Here is a 25672-nt window from a genome sequence, read left to right as displayed (position 1 = left end):
TGTGTTGCTTTTTTTTCCAGCACAATGTTTTGAGATGCATTCAAGTTGTTGTAGGTATCAATGGCTCATTTTTCAAAAAATTGCTGAGTGCTATTTCACTGCATACATAATACTATAGTTTATTCATTCTGAGTTCCTTCCAGATTTTTGCCATTAACATTTGATAGTTGGGCTAGTGTGTTATCTCTATCTTCTTTCTGTTATGAACATTAGTGCCAGGCAACTTAAAGTCTGATTTCATCAACTTTTTGGCAACTTTCATCTGATTGCTAAAATGATTAAGGTGCATAAAGTTATTTTCTATTACGCGGAACCTTCGCATTTTCCACATATTTCTTGTCATTAGTGATAGTTATCAGTTTAATTGAAGTTTAAAACTTTTTTTTGTAGTAAAAGCAAAAGATAGCATGGTAAAAATCAGAATTTAACTTCTTGGCAGAAAATTTTACTTTGTGAAGAAAAAAAATTGTGGTTTTAATTACACCGTAACTGCCATGTTCGTTACTGAGAATGCCAAACTAGTCTCTGGAAGAACATCCCATTTCAGAAATATTTAGAATTCTCCATTTCTGCACAAAATGTTGATGTAATTGTGGCAGATAGATTCAGCTCTGTGTCACAGACCCTTATTTATCTGGCCTTATGTATTATATACATCTCTTCTTTTCTGTTTCCTCAAAGTGATTATCTAAGGAGACTGTCAGTCATTTCTGATTGATTGATTGATTGGTATTAGAGGGTCCCACCAGCAGTGAACAATGGGGCAAAATAAACTCCATGTGAGATTCCAATTAAAATGGGCATGTTTACTTTTACAGTGCAGGAAGAAATAAATGCTGTTTCAGACTTTTATTTAAACCTCTCTTTGACTTTTTTCTTTATACAGTTGATGGACTGGACAAAGCTTCTATAGCAAACTCAGATGGCCCAACAGCAGGTTCCCAAACACCTCCCTTCAAGAGAAAGGGGAAGCTCTCCACCATCGGTAAAATCTTTAAGCCTTGGAAATGGAGGAAAAAGAAGACCAGTGACAAATTTAGAGAAACATCAGCAGGTATGCTTATCATAACTTTGCTAGAAGATAAGCTGTGAAATTTTCCACAAGGTAAAAAATTATATCTTGCAGGGGATTTTTGTTTCTGAAAAAATTAACCTATATTTGAAATGAAATTATTTCAATTATTTCATGTAAGGATGAAGCAATTTAGAATTCTGATTTGCTTTTTTTTTTTTTTTTTTCTGGTCACGTTGGCTTTCTGATATGTGTACTCGTAAATCCATATAAAAATGAATGTGTATGGAGGGGGAAGTTAAATGGAAGTTAGAAGAGGGAATATTATTTGTCAGTATTGTAGCTGCACATATCCATTTATACACACACACAAACACACAGAGAGAAACTATTATCTCTCCGTCTACTTAGTGCCAGTAGCACAAACCTATTTTTAATTAAGAATTTTTAAAATGTCTTTTAAATGTATTTGTTTCGTGGGCAAAAGAAGAGTGTTGGCATGTTCATTGATTTTAAATCTCCCTCATGTCCTTTAGGATAAATACATGGTCTGTGTCCTAGAGCAGCCATAACCCTATTAGAATGAAAACTTGTTATTATTATTTTATTTTGTGTATTTGTTAAACCTTAAGAATTACATTATTTAGTTCCTTTCATATGGACTCATGAAGGAAGTGGGCTTTAAATTTCAGGCCAGGTTGAAAGAAATGTCCAGTATCAGTGGATCCATAACCCCCTGTGTCGCAAGAGAACTTCGAAAGGCATTTAAGTTCAGCTTTCTCCATGTTTATTGTCTGTTGTTTCTCCATTGTTTATTGTTATTGTCTAAAATAAGCCCTTTATCAAAATTCTTCACTGCACCAGAGTCTCGTATTGTCCGTGTGTGTACAAGAGCATAGAGCATATCTTACTGTCTGTACTGAGATAAGAACTAGTACTGGTCTGTACTGAGATAAGAACTAGCTTTTAGCTCTCGAGCTATGAAATAAAATGGAAAACACCACCAAGAGCAAGAGCGCACAGGATAGAGACATCGGGGCCTCCTAAAGAAAACTATCTCTGCTGCATTTGTGGCTGTGTCATTTCTTTGAGCATTTAATATTTAAAAAGACATAATGATGCTATTTCTGGGATACGTTTCAAAATAATCCTGGAAGGGGGTGGGGGAGCGTATAGATAACAGAAGATTGGCCACAAGTTGGTAATTATTTAAGCTGGGCAAGGGCGATATGGGGTTTATTTATTTTTCTCATCTCTCTACCTATCATAAAAAGATAGGCAAAGAAAAAAGCCTTGGCTTAAGGGCAAATAATGATAGCTTGGTTACAGACTCTTCCTTAGTTCCTCATTGGCTTCTTGAGTTAGGAGGCAGAGGGGAGTGATGGACAGAGTGACAGAGTGATGGACAGAGTGCTCTGCTGAGGGAGGACATCTGGGTTCTAGTTGTGTCCTTGCCACCAAGGTGCCGTGTGACCTCAAGCAAGTCAGATCAGAGTTGAATGAGTTGAATTCTAATGTGCTTTCCATTCCAGATCCTGTTGTGGGTCCCTTTCTGCTTCCAGCCCCTGGCTGGGCATCTCATTCTGCCTTGTCCTTCAGTTTGAGATCAAAATACACTGGCCTTCTTAAGTTCTTCCCTCTTAGATTTCCTAAGCAATGAGGGACTCTGACTCTCCAGGCTACCATGGATACCTAGGATGGATTAGGGTTCCAGAGAGTAGAACTATTCACATTAGCCAAGGCATGGGGACAAGCTAAATGTCTATCGAAAGATAAATAGATTAAGAAGATATGGTACATGTATACAATGTAATACTACTCAGCTATAAAAAAAGAAAAAAATAATGTCATTCGCAGCAACATGGATGCAACTAGAGATTCTCATATAAGTGAAGTCAGTCAGAAAGAGAAAGACAAACACCATATCACATCACTTACATTGGAATCTAAAATACGACACAAATGAACCTATCCACAATACAGAAACAGACTCACAGACATGGAAAACAGACTTGTGGTGGCCCATGGTGAGCAGAAAGTTGGATGGGTTGGGAGTTTGGGATGAGTACATACAAACTATTATATTTAGAATGGATAAGCAATGATGTCTTACTTTACAGCACAGGAAACTATCCAGTCTCTTGGGATAGAACATGATGGAAGATAATATAAGAAAAGGAATGTATGTATGTGTATGCCTGGGTTATTTTGCTGCACAGCAGAAATTGGAACAACATTGTAAATAAACTGTACTTTAATAAAATAAAAAATAAATTATACATTATGAGATCAAGTATAAAAAAAAAAAAAAGACATTGAGAAAGATGATGGAAGTCTCTTCAGCTGGCTCTCTTGTCCTTTTCCTGAATCTGGGCTGCTAACTTCTCTCTCCCTAAAATAGAAACAAAGAACTTCTCTTCACCTTTTCCTGTCATCTCTTTTAAAATTATTTCAGTAGTAGAGAGGCTGTAACATTTTCACCAGCCCAGAATATTTAAGAAAAGTCATTTTAAACAGCATTGTGGGAGTTCCTGTCGTGGCACAGGGGCTAACGAATCCGACTAGGAACCATGGGGTTTCGGACAGGATCCCTGGTCTTGCTCAGTGGGTTAACGATCCGGCGTTGCCGTGAGCTGTGGTAGGTTGCAGATGCGGCTCGGATCCCGCGTTGCTGTGGCTCTGGCGTAGGCCGGTGGCTACAGCTCTGATTGGACCCCTAGCCTGGGAACCTCCATATGCCTCGGGAGCGGCCCTAGAAATGGCAAAAAGACAAAACAAACAGACAGACAACACAAATAAACAAAAAAACCCAGCATTATGTTATTTTATATCATCCCAAATTTTTTGAAGATAGCCTAGCCATCTTTGTATTGTTTCTTTTTTTAAGTTGAGCTCCAAGACGTTATTTGTGGATATTATATTTCTATTTCCTAAAGACTACAGAACTACATTAAAAGCCTGAGAAAGTTATTACATGCGTCATTGGGTTGTTTTTTGTTTTTTGTTTTGTCTTTGTATCAAAACTGTAACATAATAGAATAAAAACAAGCCAAGTGGATGTGTTAGCAATTCATTGTGAATTTTCTTGCTACGTTTACTTGCATCACTTTTTCTAAACCCGTATTATTATTACTGTTTCACTTGAATTTCATAAGATATTATCAAGTGTCTCAAGTAGTTTATTGTCTCATATATATACTGTCATATATATATAATATAGTTATACTGTCATATATAAAATATAGTTATACTGTCATATATATAAAATATAGATTTACCATCATATATATATAAAATGTATATTTTTTAAAGGCTTCAATTTCTGCTGAACTTTATGGAATGTATTAGTAAAGGCTAAAATAAAAGGATGAACAAGGGATGTGGTTTTTTTTCACATTGAGAAAGCACGTCACATCTAGAGGAAAACTGGCATTTGGAAATAACCAAGAGAAGGGCATTTTCTTCTTGAACACCTCTCAAAACAGTGAAATCTAGCATGTGGGGTATGACCAGGGCCATCTGCAGTCAAAGAGCACTTTAGGCAAGATCTACAGTATTTTGGGAATTGAAAGAAGATGCATTTCTTCCAAGAAAAGTAACTCTTCTTTGTTTTTCCCTCTCCTCAGTTCTTGGCTTTCCAGTCAAATGGACAGGAATCTTATTGTGTTCTGTTATACAGCTGTTAATGCCACTTTTGCTAGTCTGGGTGTCTGTTGTGGAAACTTTTTACCTGCTGGTAGATAGGATGCAATGCTGATTTACTAATGCTGTGGGCATAAATGCCATTGTTCTCACACCTTTCTTCTGGTGGTGGGAGGTAAGCACGGGCTTGTCCTCAGCCTGTTCTGGAGGTCCTTGAGTCACCTAGATTTTGGAAGAGAAGGAGGGAACGTCCTATGTACAAATAGTTTCCAAACCAAAGCAGATGCCCTGCCATCTCCAGCTACCCCTGCTGCAGCAGAGGCGGCTTTCTTTGGCATCCAGACTTTGACCATGGAGTTGACTTATCCTTGCCTCTTACCATCTTCGACATCTCCTTAGTTCCTAAACCTTTGATTTATTTCTCCTAGTGCAGGGTCTCTCCCATCAGCCTTTCCCCTCAGTCCCCACTATCTGGTCCTTATCATTCTGTGTCTCAATTATTGCAGGTAGCCTCTTTGTTCTACTTAGGTACAAGACACACTAGCTCTAGAAAGCTGTGGAATGCTAGAGAAAGCAGGGAGAGGTTAGCTTCTGGCATTAAGCCTGCCTAGGAGGGGAATCTGACCCAGCTGGTGAGGCTGACAGAGAAGGTTCAGGATGGCACAGGTTACTCAGGAACTCCAGGGTAACCAAGAGAACTTTCAGGTCTCAGGCCAGCAAATAGAGCAGTGGGTCCTTGACAACAAAATGGCACGTGTCCCACCAGGTAGGGTAGCATCACAGAGCATCCAGGGGAGTGAGACTGGGAAATCAGGCAAGCCCTAGTAGCCAGCACGTTCTTTACCTAGGTTGTAGTATTTGTGGGCAGATGGTGCTGAAATCGAAAGACTCAAACAGGGCCCTTGCCTTTTTTTTTTTTTTTTTTTTTAAAGGTACTAGGGCATAGAGCTGGTAACTGGGGAAGAAGTTACCAAAGGATCCAGAACAGAAACTCACTGTTTAAAGTGAACATGGGAGTTCCTGTCATGGCTTATTGGGTTAAGGACCTGATGTAGTTTCCATGAGGATGCAGGTTCCATCCCTGGCCTCACTCAGGGGGTTAAGGATCTGGCGTTGCCATGAGCTGCAGCATAGGTCACAGAGGTGGCTCGGATCCAGTTTTGCCATGGCTGTGGTGTAGCCTGGCAGCTGCAGCTTGGATTCAACCCCTAGCCCGGGCATTTCCATATGCTGCAGGGGCTGCCATAAAAAGGAGGGAGAGTGGGCATAGGGGCAAGGTCTGCAAGAGTGGCCGTCTCAGACCCCAGCCCTCCAGTGCTGGAGCTCTTGTTGCTACAGAGGCACAGCCCAAAAGCCGGGTGGCTGGAGAGAGCAGGGATTACTGTGGTTTGGGTAAAGTAGGTGGTGAGATCACTCCCCTCCCCACCTAGAGCATCCTGGGTACCAGCACCTCAAGGGGAACTTTGGTCCTTCGCTTCTTGCTCAAAAAGTGTGACTCTCTCCATATTGTTTCCTAAATCAAGTCCAGACTCTTCAGGTCTCCTCAGTGTAACCCTGACTGACCTTTCCTGTCTTATCTTTCTGTGCTAGTCACTTGCCTTGGACGCTTGTCACACAGGGTCCCTCACTGAGCATGCCCTGAGCCTTGGTGTCCCCAGGCTTCTTCCTTCTTATCTGCACCTGAGGAAATACTACCATCCATGCAAGGGTCATAACATCTCTTCTTTCCTGAAGATATTCCTGACTTTGATTCTGGATCATCTTGTAGGAACCTTTTCTCCTTTCCCTGTCCTCCTGCTAGGACGTGTGTATTTTGACTGCTTTCCTGATTTATGTGTCTGCTACCAATTTACTGTGTAAATCACTTAAGGGCAGAGACTGTGTCATATTATCTTTACTCCATTTCAGGTACTTTACATCATAATTTGAACCTGGCATGTGTACTCTTAAAATGTGCCTTGAGGAGTTCCCGTCGTGGTGCAGTGGTTATCAAATCCGACTGGGAACCATGAGGTTGCGGGTTCGATCCCTGGCCTTGCTCAGTGGGTTAAGGATCCAGCGTTGCTGTGAGCTGTGGTGTAGGTTGCAGACGAGGCTCGGATCCCGAGTTGCTGTGGCTCTGGCATAGGCTGGCAGCTGCAGGTCCGATTGGACCCCTAGCCTAGCCTCCATATGCTGCGGGAGCGGCCCAAGAAAAGGCAAACAGACCAAAAAAAAAAAAAAAGAAGAAGAAGAAGAAAAGAAAAGGCAAGACTACACATTTTAAAAAAAAAATGTGCCTTGAATTGCTTATTTATTGAATATCCACTCTAATTAAAAATACAGCATTGGATACTCTAGAACTTTACAAAACAAAGGAAATTGAAGATTGAAAAAATATCATGGAAAAGATGACGGCAATAGATTAAAATACAAACTAGGAGCTCCTGTTGTGGCACAGTGGGTTAAGAATCTGACTGCAGAGGTGCAGGTTCGATCCCCAGCCTGGCACAGTGGGGTTAAAAGATCCAGCATTGCGGCAACTGAAGCATAAGTTGCAACTGCAGCTCAAATTCAGTCCCTTGCCGGGGAACTTCCATAGACAGCAGGTGCGGCCATAAAAAAGAAATTACAAACTGAAAACATATACTCACAATTACAACCATGTCCTCGACTAACAAGCCAATAAAATAACTAGTGGAAATGTCTCTTTCTTATCTTTTGCCCTTATTTTAAAAGTCGGTCACACACTTAAATAAATAAAATCAAGGCAATTTACTTTCATTATAATTGTGACTTTTATTTGTGTTGTTAGTAACTGGGAAGAAATGCCTGTTTAGATTTTTAGGTAACATTGTTGCGAGTTATCAGCATTCTAGGAATTAGAGTAATTTGCAGAAAGTCATCTGGTAAAACCTTTAATTTATTGAAGGTACTCTACACTCCCTACTACTACTAATGGCTATGTTTTTATTGAATGCTCGTATGTGCCAGGTTCTGCTCCAAGAACTTTATTCATGTTAACTCACTTAATCCTCAGAGGTTATGAAGTTTAGGTGCTATTTATCCCAGTTTTACTGATGAAGACACTAAGGCCAGGAAGTTCAAATGGCTTGCCCAAGGAAACATAGCTGGGTAGGAGGCAAAGCAGTATTTGAATTCAAGCCATATGGTGCCACAGCCAAAAGTTTTTATCATTACACTATATGGCCTTTCTAGAATATAACTTCATACCCAGATCAGTAAGGCTTGATCCCTGAAAGGTGACCCTAATACGTGGGTTTGCTTCATATTCTAGAGGTTTTGCTGTAGGAATTTGGTCTGAAGAATTATTTTGGTTTTACATGAATAGCCTGATTTCAGCAGCGTACACATAGAAAAATGTTGGCAAGGATCAAAATTATGTTTGGTTCATTTAAGATACTATTCTTTATAGTCATAGAGGCGTAATATTGCTGCTAGTGATTCTTTTCTAGAAGGTAGGCCAGAGTTAGAGAATTTTCTCAGGGTGTTATTTGTTCAGGACTGGTCCGGTTGCATTAATAAATGACAGCATTTTGATTTTATCACTCTCGTTTCTTTAAGAAGATGAAAGTGGAGTTCCTGTTGTGGCTCAGTGGATTAAGGATCCCACATTCCCCAAGCTGCAGTGTAGGGCTCAGATGTGGCTCGGATGCGGTGTTGCCATGGCTGTGGTGTAGATCAGTAGCTGCAGCTCCTTCGTGTATCATTCACTCTCACACCATAATGCAGGAAGGGAAGAGAATGTCCCCTTTTTTTTTTTTCAATTTATATCAGCAGAGGAACGTTACATAGCCAACAAAGACCACACAGCATGTCCTGGTCCACACGGAGCTCCTTGCTCATATTTTAGGCAGCACTCTTTTGTCTTCTGAACGGATGTGTATTGAGCATCTGCATCTCCTATGCGTCAGGCAGTGTTGTGGACTCTAGTGATACCAGGAAACAAGAGACAAACTGCCTTCCCATATGGGGCTTACATTCTAATAGGGTAGCAGGCAGGGAGTAGATGCAATAACTTGGACAGCATATTAGAAATTGAGAAAAGAAAAAATAAAGCAAGAAGCAGGGAATGTGGGAGGGAAGTTGTAGCTTAAAATGAGGGAAGGCAACATTTGAGCAAAAACAAGAAGGAGGCAAAGAAAAGCCCTCAGGACAATCCTATTAAATGATCCCATGTGTTAGAGATAGCCTGCATTTCCTTTTGACTAATAATGGTGTTGATAGACTGTGAATGTAATCCAGTTTCAACTTGACTCTATCCAATAATTTAACAATTAAAATGCCTCTCACACACATTCATGAACCTCATGGTTGCTAATCTTGATATATATCGTAGGTACTATGGCCCTGAGCAAACCACGTGATTTTACTCTCCAGGTCTCTGGAAGAAGAGTGGGAACCTGGAGAGGGTTTTTCACTCTTTAATATAATGTTTTCTTATGGTGTCCTTCTCACATTCAAATCTAAGAGCTAGATTCCCTATAGGCCATCAGACAGCTAGCCTCGTGGAGTCCAAGTTTAGAATCCCTCCTGAGTTGATGTTTTTTTCGTGGATCTAAATATCAGGTTCTACAGAGTATGCTTTATAAGTTGAAATAATAATGCTCAGAGTTCCCATCATGGGTCTGTGGTTATCGAATCTGACTAGGAACCATGAGGTTGTGGGTTCGGTCCCTGGCCTCCCCCAGTGGGTTAAGGATCCGGCGTTGCCGTGAGCTGTCATGAGGGTCGAAGACGCAGCTTGGATCTTGCGTTGCTGTGGCTCTGGTGTAGGCCAGTGGCTACAGCTCTGATTAGACCCCTAGCCTGGGAACCTCCATATGCCACAGGTGCAGCCCTGGAAAAGACAAAATAATAATAATAATAATAATAATAATAATAATGCTTTACTGACTCAGGGTTCAATTTACATGTTAGTGGTGTCCCCATACTGCTTGGTTAGATTACTTGGAATGATGGGTAAATGCCCAAAATAATTTCCAAAATTCAGTTTAATCCATGATACACTTGAAACCTATTACTATTAAAACTCATTCATCCAAATACAGCCAAATGCTGTTGTTAATATATCAAAACATCTTCTGAGTTTTCAAATGAAATTGAGAATTTCAAGATTCTCAACATAGGCTAATTATCAGAGAAATGCAGACCAAAACTACTATGAGGGATCACCTCACAACAGTCAGAATGGCATCATTAAAAAGTCTGCAAAGTTTCTAATTTGAAAAGATACATGCGTTCCAGTGTTCATGGCAGCACTATTCTCAATAGCCAAGACATGGAAGCAACCTAAATATCCATGAAAAGATGAATGCATAAAGAAGATACGGTACATATATACAATGAAATACTACTAAGCCATAAAAAGGAATGAAATAATCCTATTTGCAGCAACATGGATGGACCCAGAGATTATCATACTAAGTTAAGTCAGAAAGAGAAAGACAAATACCATATGTTATCACTTATATGTGGAATCTAAACTATGGTACAAATGAATTTATTTACAAAACAGAAATAGACTCACAGACATAGAAAACAAATTTACCGAAGGGGAAAAGGAGTGGGGGAGGGATAAATTAGGAGTTTGGGATTAGTGGATACAAACTACTATGTATAGGAGTTCCCATTATGGCTCAGTGGAAATGAATCTGACTAGTATCCATGAGGATGCAGGTTCGATCCCTGGCCTCGCTCAGTGGGTTAAGGATCCAACACTGCTGTGAGCTGTGGTGTAGGTCGCAGATGTGGCTTGGATCCCGCATTGCTGTGGCTGTGGCGTAGGCCAGAAGCTGTAGCTCCAATTTGACCCCTAGCCTGGGAACTTCCATATGCTGTGGGTGTGACCCTAAAGTAAAAAAAAAAAAAAAAAAAGACAAACTACTATGTATAAAACAGACAAACAACAAGTTCTACTATACAGCATGGGGAACTATATTCAATATCTATAAGAAACCTAATGGAAAAAATATGAAAAAGAATATATATATGTATATATACACATATATATGTGGATCACTTTTCTGTACAGCAGAAACTAACACAACATTGTAAATCAGCTATCCTTCAGTTAGAAAAAAACAAAACATAACAGGAATTGAGGATTTCAGGGTTGTAAAGGACCTAACCAGTCATCTAGGTCTGTCTCTAGGGCAGGAATTCTTATCTCAAGCAGCCTAGATAACAAATATTCATTCAGCTATTTCCTGAGCCCTAATTCCTAGCTTTAATTATGAGGGAAGTTTTCTTTTATGTTGACCTGAAACACATTCTCTCCAGGGTTTCTAACTATGCCCTGGTACTAATCTCTTTCTCTCTCTCTCTTCCCTAATCACATCAGTACATGATGGTCTTTCTGCCCGAAAGTTTTTTTATCCCTTCAGTCTATTTTCAGTTCCATTTTGCCCCATACTAAATTGTCTAAATCATTCAGTTCGTTTTTACTGAGTACCAAACCTAATGCAGCAGGTGCTGGGGACACAGTGAGAACAAGCCTGACAAGGTCTCTGCTTTCATGGAGCCCACAGGGTCGTCTGTGTGTCTGGCCATTCTTCGTGTTCCTGATCTTGTCTATTTGTTATTTATTTTTTTCTTTTTATGGCTTTACCAGCAATATATGGAAGTTCCCATGCTAGGGGTGGAATTGGAGCTGTAGCTGAGGTCTATGCCATAGCCACAGGGAACACCTGATCTGAGCCATACCTATGAACTACACCGCAGCTTGAGACAACACTGGATCCTTAACCCACTGAGTGCGGTCAGGGATTGAACCTGAATCCTCACAGAGACAATGTTCAGTTCTTAACCTGCCAAGCCTCCTTGACTATTTTAATGCCAAGATAACATGGTGAATTTCCCCAAAATTCTCATTAAAAAAACCACAGGTTTTTAAAAATTGATTAATTAATTTACTTTTTAATTATTTATGGCTGCACGGCATATGGCAGTTCCCAGGCTGGGGACTGAATTGGAACTGCAGCTGCAGGCCTACACCACAGCCACAGCAACACAAATCCAAGCTGCATCTGCGATCGTTAACCCACTGAGTGAGGCCAGGGATCGAACCCGCATCCTCATGGACACCATGTCGGGTTTTTAACCCACTGATCTACAAGAGGAACGCCAGACCACATTTTTAATTTTTAGAATCATGTCCAGAAGGGGAAATCATCTCGTTATTAAAATGAATAGAATTTTTTCAGTAGGAATTAAGTATCTTATAAATGTCTGGGGAATGCAAGTTCCCCATTTATAGCCCATATTGCATTTCTGCTCATTTAACTCAAATCCTGATGATGTGTTTCACCCCTTATAGTAATATGTTGAATGTTCTTTCATGCACCCACTTCTGCACGTTCTCTGCACCTGTCCCCTCAGCTCTGTGTGCTTTCCCACGGGTGCAGACTTTCCTGCTAGTGTCCCATGAGGCATCCTCCCCCGAGACATTAGACCCCCCCTTTACAGAAGATCTGTCTGAGTCATCAGGAATCCTGTTCTGCCCATCTCAGAAGTTACTTTCTTGTGCTGCCACCTCACGTCACCTTGTCACCTTTGTTTTATTCCTCTTCTTCTATCTCTGCACCTGTCTGTGTCCACATTTCTTGGGGGTAAAGATCCCTAAAATTCTCCACTGCTGTTTTTTTCTGTCTTGGCTGCTGTCCTCCATGATATCTGATTTTATACTGTCATCTGGGTTTTTTCCTCTTCCTCCCTCATTCAATTTCAAGGCCAATTAGACTTCATTAGTCCAATTCAGTTAGTCTCCACCCAGCATAGCAATTCTCTTTTCATGGAAGGGACCCTGTGTCTTGCCATGCCTGGCATCGTTGTACTTACATTCCAATGCAGAAAATCAGCCCTCGTCTCTGACACATCAGTTCAAAGGGCTCTGTCTTTGTCCACTCTTTGCATATCATGATCTTCAGGCAGAAGAGAAGAAAACCACCCCCCACCTCCCACATGTTCTGTTTCCTCCTCAGGACTTCTGACTAGCTGGGCCTTGTGGTTGTTTCTAAGGAAGACAATTTTTTTTTTTTAATTTTTTTCTTTCTGAGCCGCCCCGTGACATATGCAGTTCCCGGGCCAGGATCAGATCCAAGCCGCAGTTGCAACCTATGCCACAGCTGCAGCAATGCCAGATCCTTCACCCACTCTGCCGGGGCTGAGGATTGAACCTACATCCCAGCACTCCAGAGGCGTCGCCAATCCCATTACACCACAGCGGGAATGGCAGTGATTCCTGTTTTTAAAACTCAGCAGAGGAAGGTTCACGAAGTCTCGGCATGTCTTCCTCCATGTCCTAAGAAACATTATAAAAGACAACCTTTCTTCCCATGGGCCACACGGCCCCGTGCGTCAGCGAGAGCTCCTTGGGGACCACTGGTGGACTCAGGAATCCCTTCCTGTTCATTCATAAGCTGCTACCACTGATCTCCTCCCATGAGCCAAAATCTGTTCTGTGCCCTGGGGACACAAGAGTTAACAAAAAGGGAAAGTTCCTGGCTCCTGAGCCCTGTCCTTTGCTCTTTGCTCTTTGCTCTGGTGTTGTCTCTTGTGTCCTGTTCTTCTCATTTGTCTCCGACCTGCTGTCCGGCCCCAGCTGCTGGACACAGCTCAGCAGCTTTCTCTGCTCCTTTGTGTGAATTTTTTCCTCTTGTCAACCTCCCAACGCTTGGTTTCATTCCTGTTTTCTTCCTCAAGACATTTCTCTTCGTAACTTCCTTAACTATCATCTCTCCATTCCTTCTAGGTACCGTTCACCTTTTCCCGAACAAAGGGAGACGTTCCCCAACTCCCCTTCTTTCCCTTGTGTGAAAACTGCTTTATATTTATAGCTAGCTCGCCCGTGGGTGGCTCCCCTCCAGGAAAGAAATGCAAAGGTCACAGTTGAGGGATCACTGGAACGGTTTGGGCACAGGCCAGACCCCAGGGTCTCAAGGTTACCTGTCGTCAGTTTCTGGCAGCCCCTCTTGGAAACATTTCCTGTAAACTCCCCCCAGCAAACCGGGCCCTTCGGAATGAGGCTTTTCACTGAGCGCTGGTTTGGGCTTGCCATGTCCAACCACAGCCCTTTTGGAAAACACAACTGGATTTTTGATTCTTCCAAAACTTTCTCCTGCTTTACCTCCCTTTTTGACTGTGTTCTTGGGCCAGGAAGCCTGTGGTCCACAGGAAGGTATTCGTACTCTTCCTGATGACTGTGACGGTGGGTTCTGGAGATTTTTTTTTTTTTTTTTTTTAATCTTCTTGCCATTTCTTGGGCCGCTCCTGTGGCATATGGAGGTTCCCAGGCTAGGTAGGGGTCCAATCAGAGCTGCAGCTGCCGGCCTACACCACAGCAATGATGGATCTGAGTCGCATTTGCAACCTACACCACAGCTTGTGGCAACACCAGATCCTAAACCCACTGAATAAGGCCAGGGATCAAACCCGCATCCTCATGGATACTAATTGGGTTCTTATTAACCCACGAAGCCACAATGGAGACTCTTAATAGTTTTATAACTGTGGCAAAAACATACCATAAAGTTTATAATCTTAACCACTTTTTTTAAATGTGCTAATCAGTGGTAAAGTATATTTACATTAAGCAAATCTCCAGAACTTTTTCATCTTAGAGAACTGAAACTCTGACCTGTTAAGCAACTCCCCTTTGCCCCCCTCCTCAATCCCTGATAACCCCTCTTCTACTTTCTGTATCTATGCATTTGACTGCATTAGATACTTCATCTAAGTGGAACCATACAGTAGTTGTCCTGTTATGACTGGTTTATTTCATTTAAGGTAATGACCTCAAGATTCATTCATGTTGAAGCAGGTGACACCACTTCCCCCCCTTTTTTTAAGACTGCATAGTGTTTCACTCATGCATGTACCACATTTTGTTTATCCATTCACCTGTCAGTGGCTGTTTGGGTCGCTCCCACCTCGTGGCTGTCGTGAATGATGCTACTGTGAACATGGATGTGCTGTCATTATTTTTTGTTTTAGCCATTCTAGTAGGTAGGCAGTAGATTTTTTTTCCCCCCATGGTTTTAATTTGCATTTCCCTAATGGCTAATGATGTTCAACTTCTTTTTCATGGACTTATCTGTCATCCACATATCTTCTTTGGTAAAGTTTCTGTTTAAGTATTTTGCCTCTTTTGTTACTGGGTTCTTTGTTGTCTCACTGTTGCATTTTGATGGTTCTTTATACAGTCTGGATACAAGCTCTTTGTCACATACATAATTTGCAGATATTTTTTCCCCAGTCTACAGTTGGTCTCTTTGCCTAACCACAGGTCTCAAAAAGTTTCTCCTATGATTTCTTATAAAAGTTTTATCATTTAATGTTTTAAATTTAGATCTATGATCAGTTTTGTGGGTTTTTTTTTTATGTAAGGTGTGAGGTTTAAGTCAAGGTTTATTTTTTGCATATAAATATCCAATTTTTCAATACCTTTTTTTTTTTTGGTCTTTTTGCTTTTTCTAGGGGTGCTCCTATGGCATATGGAGGTTCCCAGGCTAGGGGTCGATAGGAGCTGTAGCCGCTGGCCTACACCAGAGCCACAGCAATGCAGGATCAGAGCCACATCTGTGACCTACACCACAGCTCATGGCAATGCTGGATCCTTAGCCCACTGAGCAAGGCCAGGGATCAAACCTGCAACCTCATGGTTCCTAGTCGGATTCATTAACCACTGAGCCACGATAGGAACTCCTCAATACCATTTTTTGAAAAGACCATCCTTTCCACATGAAATTGCCTTTGCATCATTAAAAAGATCAATAAGCATATTTTTATTCCATGTACTCTTCTTTGATAAAGGTGTGTGCAAGTCTTCTGGCCAATTTGTATTGAGTTTGTTTCCTTAATGGTGAATTTTGAGAGTACTTTATATGGTCTAGGTACATACAGTGCTTTTGTTGGATGCATTATTAAAGATATTTTCTACCAGCCTGAAGCTTGTCTTTCCTTCTATAATGGTGTCATTTATAGAGCAAAAGTCTTCCCGTTAGTGAAGTACACTTCATCACGTCTTTGTTTTAGGACCACGTTTTTGGTGTCATATGTAAACACTTACAAAAGCGTTTGTTGAAAAGAGTGTTCTTTCTCCACTGAATTGCCTTTACAGCTCTGTTAAAAATTAATTGGCCACATAGTCTTCATCAAAAAATTAAGACCGCCTTTGTACAGATCTGTTTCTGGACTCACTATTCTATGCTCTCAATCTGTATATCTGCTTTTTCACCAATATCTCACTGTCTTGGTTACTGAGCTTTATAAATCTAAAAGTTAGGTACTGTGATTTCTCCAACTTTATTCTTCGTTTTCACAATTGTTTTAACTAAGCTAGTCTCTTTACTTTTTCAGATAAATGTTACAACCAGTTTATTTAAATTCTCAGGATTTTTCTACTGAGATTTCTATTGGAATTACATGAAACCTACATTGTAGTTTGGGTAGAACAGATATTTCTACTATGTTGAAATAGGTTTCTACTATGTCTACTATTAGAATCTTCTACTTTATGAATTGGTATGTCTCCATTTAATTAGCTCTTCTGTTTCTTTCATTTGTGTTTTGACCTTTTAGAAAACAGTATTAGGTTCTTTGCTAGTTTATAGAATTATAATTGTATCATGCTACCTTGGTAAACTTATTCATGCTTGTAGTTCTAAGATTTCTTATGTTTTTCTATGTAGTTTATTTGTCTTCTGTGAATAGGAATGGTTTTATTTCTTCCTTTCCAGTCTGTGTGCGTTGTATTTCATATCTTGCCCTTTTGCATTGGCGAGGACTCCCAGTACAATAGTAAATAGGAGTGGTAAAAGGGGACATCCTTGCCTTGTTCCCATTCTTACAAGGAAGCATTCGTTAAATATGATGTTAGATGAAGGTTTTTTTGTAGATGTCCTTTATCAGGTTGAAGTTCCCTTTTATGCTTGATTTCCTATGATATTATGAATAGATATGGAATTTCTCAATTTTTTTTCTGCATCAGCTTATATGATCATGTGGTTTCTCTTCTCATGCTTAATTACATTGATAGATTTTTGAATACTGAACCAGTTAGGCATTTCTGGGATAAACCCTGAGTTGTGGTATATCATTGTTTTCTTGCTGGATTTTGTTTAATAACATTTTGTTGAAGATTCGTGATATTGGTCTGTAGTTTTCTTTTCTTGCGCCATCTTGAACTTGTTTTGGTATCAGGGTGATGCTGACCCCGTAAAATGAGTTAGCTACTCTTTCCTCCCCTCTATTCCTGGAAAAGATTGTGTAAATTGGTATTTTTTCTTCTTTAAATTGTGATAGACTTCACCAGTGAAACAGTCTGGACCTGAGGATTTCTTTGTAAAAAAGATTTTAAGATGCAAATTTAATTTCTTTAACAGTTACAGGAACATTCAGGTCATCTCTTTTCTCTGTGGTGAGTTTTGATAGAACCTCCGGTGCTTTGAAATGGAAAAACAAAGGAAGGCTCTCCCTCCACCTTTCTTTCTGGTTAACAGCTACCTTCACTGAAATCCATATTCACATTCTAACCTAACAAGGAGGTCTACCTTGATCATCCTATATTGACTCTCCCCTGTCCCCTAGCACTCTTTTTTTTCTTTTAAACAGCTTGGTTAAAATATTACTCATATACCATGAACTTCACCCATTTAATGTGTGTAATTCAGTGGTTTTTAACAATAATCACAAGCTTGCAACCATCGCACAATCAGCTTCAAGCACTTTCATCATCCTAAGAAGAAACCCATTCCGTTAGGAGTCACTCTCCAAGAGTTCCTGAGTTTGTGGTTCAGCGATAACAAACCTGACCAGGATCCATGAGGAATGAGGTTCGATCCCTGGCCTCGCTCAGTGGGATATGGATCCGGCGTTGCTGTGAGCTGTGGTGTAGGTCACAGACACAATTCGGATCCCACATTGCTGTGGCTGTGGTGTAGGCTGGCAGCTATAGCTCCAATTTGACCCTTAGCCTGGGAACTTCCATATAATGCAGGTGTGGCCCTAAAAAGCATTAAAAAAAAAAAAAAAAAAGTCACTCTGCATTTTCCCCCAAACCCCCAAGCTCTATTTTCTCTCCCTATAGGTTTGCCCACTCTTGACTTTTCATATAAATGGAATCATGTAATAAATATCTGGTCTTTGTGATCACCTCCTTTCACTTAGCATATTTTCAAGGTTTGTCCATGTTGTGGCATGTTATCAGTACTTAATTTATTTGTATTGTTGAATACTCTCCATTGTAGGAATAAACCACACTTTAGCTATCTATCAGTTGATGGGCATTTCAGTTGTTTTTTCCATTGGCTGTTATGATAATGCTGCTATGAACGTTCATGTATGAGTTTTCCTGTGGATGCATGTTTTCACTTCTCTTAATTTTATACCTAGAAATGGACTTGCTGAGTCATATGATAATTCAGTGTTTAACATTTTGAGGAACTGCCAAGACTTTTCCCCAAAGCAGCTGCATCATTTTACATTCCCGCCAGCAGTGTGTGAGGGTTCCAATTTCTCCGTGCTCTAGGCAATATTTCTTATTACCTGTCTCTTACTATTGCCATCCCGGTGGGTGTAAAATAGGTCCCCTGGTTCTCTCGATTTCTCTTTTTCTGCCTTACTTTTGTTTTGTTTTGTTTTCCATAGCACATTGTACCTTCTAACATTTATAAATTATTTCTATTGTTTATTATCTGGTTCCACTTCCGACTAGATTATAAATTCCGTGAGGATGGGGGTTTTGGTTTTCTCTTCTGATAAAATCCCAAGCAGCTAGAATAGTGCTGGTTTATGTTAAACATTCAGTCAGTGTTTGTTGAATGAATTAATGAATGAAAAGCTCTTGGTGGGTCTTATCCCATCCCAATATGTGACATGGGCATGTAAATGTCTGTGATTTGGAGAGTCAGAATTGTGGGGAGGCAAAAAGACTCTACCTATTTTCAATTCTTCCTTCATTTAGGCTCATTTAAGAGCCTTAAGCAGTCTTGCAAAGCCAAAATAGACAAAATGAATATTTCACCAAATTTAATGGACAGTGTGGGGGGCCCCTTCCCTCATGAATGGATAATGAACTTAAGTAACAGTTAGTGTCTGCTCTGTGTAGTAGCGGGCTTTTAAAGGTCACTGTTGGGGCATCGTTGACACGGGATGGAGGTGGTGAGGGTTGTGTTTTAGTTCAACCATTTGTATACTTAGGTATTTTATAACTGAAGCTAATCAGACCCGAATGAGTGTTAGAAATTCTGTGAATAAGAGATAATATATAATACTTTTTTCCATAATACTTTTTAGAAATTCTTTTGTTTTCTAAAAGACATATGATCGTATTAAAACAAATTTCCTCTGTGTATTAAATATGAAGGAGACTAAGTATCCCTCTCCATATTTTTCTCTTAGTAGAGTGATTTTTTTTCTTGGTTCTGTCTTTTTACTCATAGGTGGATGGGAAGAATCATTATGGCCCCACCTATTTCCTTAATGGAGCATTTATTATTCATTATAGGTCGGTTTTAGGGATAAAACCCACTTGTGGGAAAGAGGAATATGAGTGCTAACTTTTTGGATATTAGTCATAATTCAAATTAGTTGGTTTGTAAATATGAAAAACCTTCCATCACGGGTTTACAATAGCCATCTGCACAATGAATGGCCAAACCATCATATCCCACCATCTGTAGATAAATGTCAACCTTAAAATCTTATTTCTAAAGGGAGATGAGATTCCTTTGTTTCCTGTACCTTCTAGAAAATGTGATACTGTTTGTTGAATCCAAGCCGAGCTTGAAGTTTAAATTTGTTGAGCTGACTAGGATCTCAGGCCTCTAGCCTTTCCCAGGGGCATTTAGATTCTTCTAGAGCAAATGAACTCAGATAAAGCAAGGCACTTTCACTGAGTGTTCTATAAAAACATTCTCAAATGAGCCCTGGGAACTATTAGCTATTATACCGAATAATCAGATTTTGCTGGTGTCTAAGTAGAAAAGATACTTCCAAAAGAATCATATCCACTAGAGTGAAATGTTAAATTGTTAACTTGTGTTTCTTTTTTCCTTGCCACGTTTATTTCCTAAGGGGAATGTGGTGCAAAGGAGCAGTGCTGCTGTCAATTCTTTAATAAAAAGCTCTTCCACTGGGATGAGACATAGTGACTTTGTATTGTTTTAAAAGAGGATCTGATTGTTTATATGCCTTACTTGGGTGGATAATTTCCTAATTTCATTTTCCTTTGGAGTGGTGCCACTTTTAAGCACTTTTAAAGGTACCACAGAACTCCTTCTGGCCGGGGTCAGAGAATTCATGTCAGGAAAGTCCATTATTTTATTTCCTTTTCATATTATTTCCCTTTGTGGTTTTGTTTTTGTTTTTTTCTTTTCGTCCTATGATACGAATCCGGTCTTTATCACTAACAACTAAGTCCTGGAAAGTAACTGTTTTTTGGCTTAGGTATTTTCCTGATTTGTCTCCCACTTGGAATATAAATTATAGTTTTAATTTGTATTTCTCTTTGTTAGTTGAAAGGAGTTTGCTGATCTAGGCTTATAACATTTTTTTTTTTTTTGTCCTGAGTTTTCTTCAATTGCTCTCCCAAATACAGACTCTCTAAGTTTTAACATGGATACTCTTAAAATTGTTTTTTATTCTAAAGTATAAGCATTTACTCACCACGTATTGTAAAATAGGGCATGAGAGACTATGTGAGAACTATGAGAATGAAAAGCATGGTTGGAGAGAAGCCTGGATACTGGAAAACTGTTAGTGAACCCATTATACACCAGTGTAGTTAAAATTTTTTGAAAATGCTTTCTGATCTATTTTTCATCCTAGACATGTAGCTCTCAGCCTTAATGTAGTCCAAAAATATCTTACAATTTAATTTGTCTTTTTAAATTGTGGTAGAAAGCACATAACATAAAATTTACCATCTGAACCATTTCTAAGTGCACAGTTCAGTAGTGTCAAGTATATTTACATTGTTGTGCAACGGATCTCCAGAACATTTTTCTTCTTGCAAAACTTAAACTCTGCTCATTAAACAATTCCCTATTTCCTCTCCCCCTCAGCCCCTGTAATTTGTCTTTAAAGAAAATCATAGGTAGAGTTCCCTTGTGGCACAACAGGTGAAGGATCCAGCACTGTCACTACTGTGGCACATGTTTGATTCTCAGCCCAGGAACTTCCACTTGCCACAGGCATGGCTAAAAGTAAAAAGAAAGCCTTGGGTGAATGAAGTGTAAAATGTTAGGGCCACAAACTAGAATTTAATCACCTATTTAAATCTGATGTTAACATATTGCTGGCATTATGTAGTCCTTCCTTGTTGTTTTTACATTCAGTGCTAAAAAGGTAAATTTAGTTACTACCCCATGAGGTTTGAAAAATGTTCCCATTGAATAATTTGTATAATTTGCTACATGTGTAGTATATGAAGTAGTTTTTTGTTTTTTTGTTTTTTTTAATAAAAGCAAAATAACTTTGGAGTTCCCGTCATGGCTCAGGGGAAACAAATCTGATTAGTATCCATGAGGATGCAGTTTCAATCCCTGGTCTCACTCAGTGAAACCCACGGTTAGGGATTTGGCGTTGACGTGAGTTGTGGTGTAGGTCACAGATGCAGCTCGGATCTGGTGTGGCTGTGGCTATGGCATAGGCTAGCAGCTACAGCTTCAATTCGAACCCTAGCCTTGGAACCTCCATTTGCCTTGGGTGAGGCCCTAAAAAAAAAAGGTAAAATAACTTTTATTTCAGTTACTCATTTGAAGTTTTTTTGGGATTAAACTTAAAGTAAGAACATGATATATGGATATTAATGATAACTAACCCTTGCTGAGTTTTTACTGAAGGCCGGGATGCTGTTTTAAATGTTTCATATCCCAGCAGTTACTCTACGGGTAGGTTGCTAATACAATCCTCATTTCAAAAGTGGATAAACTGAGGCACAGAAAAATTAGATAATTTGCCCTTGCCCTAGGTTCTGGGGCTTGAGAGTAACTTAGCCTGTATTTGAACCTCACAAGCCAGACTTCAATCTTCATTATTAACCCCTGCACTGTTCTGCCTTCTAGATCAATAAGCATATTCAGGTAAAAATATCTATAGAATATCATCAAAAAGATATATATATATATATATGGAAGTGGAGGAAGAAAATACCTAATATTTATGGGGTACCTACTGTGTGTCAAACAGTTTACAAGATGTTTTAATCATTCTAATGTCCAAGTCAAGTTTTACTACCTCTGTTTTCACCTGCAGAAATTAAGGCATAAAGAAGTTTGGGAGCTTGCCACTAATCTCCTGGAAGGTGCAAGATCTGTATTTGAACTCAAGATGTGGTTTTTATTTATTTTTTATTATTTTTTTATTTTAATTTTTTTTTTAATTTTTTGTCTTTTTCTAAGGCTGCACCCGTGGCATATGGAGGTTCCCAGGCTAGGGGTCTAATCGGAGCTGTAACTGCCAGCCTACACCAGAGCTACAGCAGCAACGGGGGATCCAAGCCGGGTCTGCAACCTACTCCACAGTTGCAACCTATACCACAGCTCGTGGCATTGCCAGATCCTTAACCCACTGAGCGAGGTCAGGGATGGAACCCGCAACCTCTTGGTTCCTAGTCGGATTCACTAACCACTGAGCCATGACGGGAACTCCTCAAGATGTGGTTTTTAAAGGGCTAGACTATATTCTTCCATTGTCTCTTTTCTAGCTTTTTCAATCTGGAAGAATTGAAGTTACCTGATAACACCTTCATAATCAGAAATTTTGAAACAGAATGGAAGGAGAGCGTACTGAGAAGGGAGCATTATGTCAAAGGGGAGAGTTAGCATTGCTGTCAAACTTCAAACACGGTAGTTCCAATTATGATGAAAAGGTGCTTGTCCCCAAACACCAAACATTTTTGGTGTTTTGCCTTGGAAAATAGAAAATTTAGTTGGTCCCATCACTGCAGGTCAGGCAGGAATCAGGTGTTATTTCTCCTTCTTGGTTTAGTCTAGACCTGGACCAGTTTTGCAGAGAAATACTTCCTATACAGATGCTGTACATTCTTTACATAGGAAGGCAGGGAGAAGAAGGGAATGTTTAAAATGCTCAAGAGCACAAACTTTTTAATCATCTTAGGAAACCTGTCCTGGTTAGGTAGGCATATGAAAGTAATGAATGCAGACTTGGGAGGCTACCTGCTGACTCTTCCTACTAAGACTGGTTAGTCATACCTGTTCGTTTGAGTCGGTCATGTTTCGGTATGTGTTGTTCATAGGTTAACTAAATCAAATGGGTGTTAAATACTTGAAACTAACGTAAGATTTTACATCAGTTACCCTTTAATTTTTTTTTTAAAAAAGCAGGCTTTTAAAGATTATATGTAACCCTCTCAAAAAAAAAAAACTGGTCTAAAGTATAAATAATTTCATATGCCTTTAATCCTGGGCAGTAGAATTTGATATCTGAACAAATGGGAGTATCTTAATTCGGGATAGTTTAGCATTACTAAGGTCTCTCTCATATTCACTCTCTTTTGTCATTTGGCTGCCTGATCGTTGGTGAAATGATATACTGTCCCTTTTTAATCAATGTCATTGAGTCCCTGAAATGGATAAAACTGTCCTATAGCAGATCATGGGGAAGGGTATCAGAATTAGAAGTGCAGTCTCTCTAGACACCTCTTCTCTACTGCGTGCTGTTTATGGTCTTCTAATTTGAGAAACCTCTTCACCACTCAGAGCTGAGATTCATTTTTCTGTGAGTTCTCTGCCCTGTTAGTGGGGAGTTTGAGTTGAATGACTCTAAGGATGATTATCATTATTTCAGATGTATCATTCTTGGCATGATAGAAATGAAATGATGCACAAGACACCCCTCATTAGACTTAGACTAGAGACATGTGCCTTTCATGGTCTCACCCTTTTTGGGGTTGACTCTCTTCGAATGTGAAGAAACAGGAAATGGAAACACACAAACTCTTCATTAAAGGGGATGAAGCCCAGAGCACCTGTCTAGTGCATTTGAGTCTCTCATGAGTTTACGAGTCAGCCTGGAAGAAGGAAGGACAAGCAGTGTTTCACGTAGCTCACAAACCCTGGCCTCTAATTACTCTCCTGAGATTACTTGTACTTCCTGGCCCATCTGGGATCGGGGACTTGCTCATTGTTCTAGTACTGAACCTTTGTCCCTTGGGAATAAAACCCACGGGTCCCCTTGGATGGATTTACCATGGCAGTTTCCAGCTCCCCCCCCCAAAAAAAGCAGTGATATCAGCTGTTGCTGCTGCTTGCAGAAGACAAAGGCCATCACCTCTTCTCCCCTCCCCCCTCAGCTTTTCCTGTCCCCTCTGTCACCTGCAGTTTTAAAAGTATTACATACAATGTATTACGTACATTGGCCCCTGAAAAAGAATGACGCTGAACAGTTTGTGAAAAATGAAAAAGGGAAAAATTAAAATGAATGTTTGAATTGGCCTAAGAAAGCCTGGGAGGATACATACACAAGATGCTAATAAAAGTGGTTGTTTTCTTGTGGAGTAAGAGTGAGGTTCGGTTTGAAGAAGGGGGCAGGGAGGAAGTGAGATTTTTCTACTGTATCCTTTTATAAGCTCTGAGAATGTATCACCATCTAAAAAATTGCCCATTTAAAATTAACTTTAGGGAGTTACCATCGTGGCTCAGTGGTAATGAAACCGACTAGAACCCGTGAGGGTGTGGCCTTGCTCAGTGGGTTAAGGATCCTGTGTTGCTGTGGCTGTGGTGTAGGCCGGCAGCTGCAGCTCCATTCGACCCCTAGCCTGGGAATCTCCATATGCCGTGGGTGCGGTCCTAAAAAGACAAAAAGAAAAAAATAGAAAAGAAAATTAACTTTAAAAAGGTTTCTTCTGTCTCACATCTTGAAGGAAAATTGGAAACTGTTGTGGCTCTCCTGAGGAGGTTGAAATTTTTGTCATTATCAGCTCACATTAGAGGATGCAAGTGGTAGGCTTTTGGTTAGATATATTTGGGTTCAGTCACATTGTGAGTAGGCAACTGGAAAGTATGTTTGGCCTCTTTCAGTCTCGGTATCCTTATCTATTTGAGGGAAATGGAAATAATTGATTAGCCTGTCTTTCAGGAATATTGGGAGGACCGATGAGAAAATAAATATAAAAATGCTATCTAAGCACCAAATAAATGGATGATTACTCTCAGGTCTTTGGAGGAAGTTGTGTCATTGATTTCCCAAGAGAAGGAACAGACCTACTCATCTTCCTCTTTCTTAAGGCCTGGTCAAGTTTCAAGCTCATGAGAGGGGAAAAGGAGGGTCTGTGTAGTTTTTCTTTCATCTTTCTACCTTGAAAACCTAGAGAATCTTTGGCCTCTGCTGGAAGAAAATTCAGCATTAAAAAACACCTCTTTCACATCTTTTTGATTAGAGCTTTTCACTGCTGATGAATAATAATAGTCCTAAGCAAACAAGGAACTTATTGGTTCACTAACTGAAAGTCCAGGTCTGACAGCCTTCAGGCATGGTTGGATCCAGGTCCTTAGAAGCTAAGATTAGGAACCTGCCTCCTTCTTTTGAGTCTGTATTCCTCTGTTGGTTTCTGGTGGGTTTTTATCTGTTTGTCTGATTTTTTGGGGAGACTTAGGCTCTCCTTTTATGGAGGCAAAGTGACTGATTACCAGCATCCCATGGCTCCTATTCAGCTAGTTTTAACAGATCCAGAAGAAAAAGACACCTTCTTTTCCTGTTGTTCACCAGAATTCTTGGGCCTGGATCTTGTTGCTACAACTTGGACACTCCCTGAAAAAAAAAAAAAAAAAAAAGACTGAAATGCACAATATCTACTCTGTGCAAAGTATCATTCTTGGTATGATGGAAATGAAATGATGCACAAGACACCCCTCCTTGGTCTTAGACTAGAGACGTGAATGTGCGACTCTGTGCACATGTTGCAATGAAAAATGTAGTAAGTGCTATAGCAGCAATAATAGTAAGAGCTAACATTTATTCAGTGCTTTCTAGATCCTGGGTGCTAGTCTAACATTT

At 39.9% G+C, this 25672-nt stretch overlaps 1 protein-coding gene and 1 long non-coding RNA gene across 2 annotated transcripts in view; both read left to right on the top strand.

Annotated features, from left to right (window-relative positions):
• PHACTR2 (phosphatase and actin regulator 2) overlaps nt 1–25672 on the top strand; it is a 284620-nt gene that overhangs the window by 180529 nt on the left and 78419 nt on the right. The window contains exon 2 of the mRNA XM_021087139.2: nt 887–1054. Coding sequence (XP_020942798.1) covers nt 887–1054 — 168 coding nt within the window. The remainder of the gene's footprint in view (nt 1–886; nt 1055–25672) is intronic.
• LOC146405970 (uncharacterized) lies at nt 17628–24080 on the top strand. The gene is made up of 2 exons (XR_014845215.1): nt 17628–21135; nt 22079–24080. It is a non-coding gene; the product is annotated as an uncharacterized LOC146405970 (long non-coding RNA).

This window comes from Sus scrofa, chromosome 1 (assembly GCF_054392235.1).
Source record: "Sus scrofa isolate SSC_HxYL_T2T_F1_AM1 chromosome 1, Sscrofa_HxYL_maternal_Yorkshire_Landrace_v2.0, whole genome shotgun sequence".
Taxonomy (NCBI): Eukaryota; Metazoa; Chordata; class Mammalia; order Artiodactyla; family Suidae; genus Sus; species Sus scrofa.
This window is presented reverse-complemented; position numbering and strand designations above follow the sequence as displayed.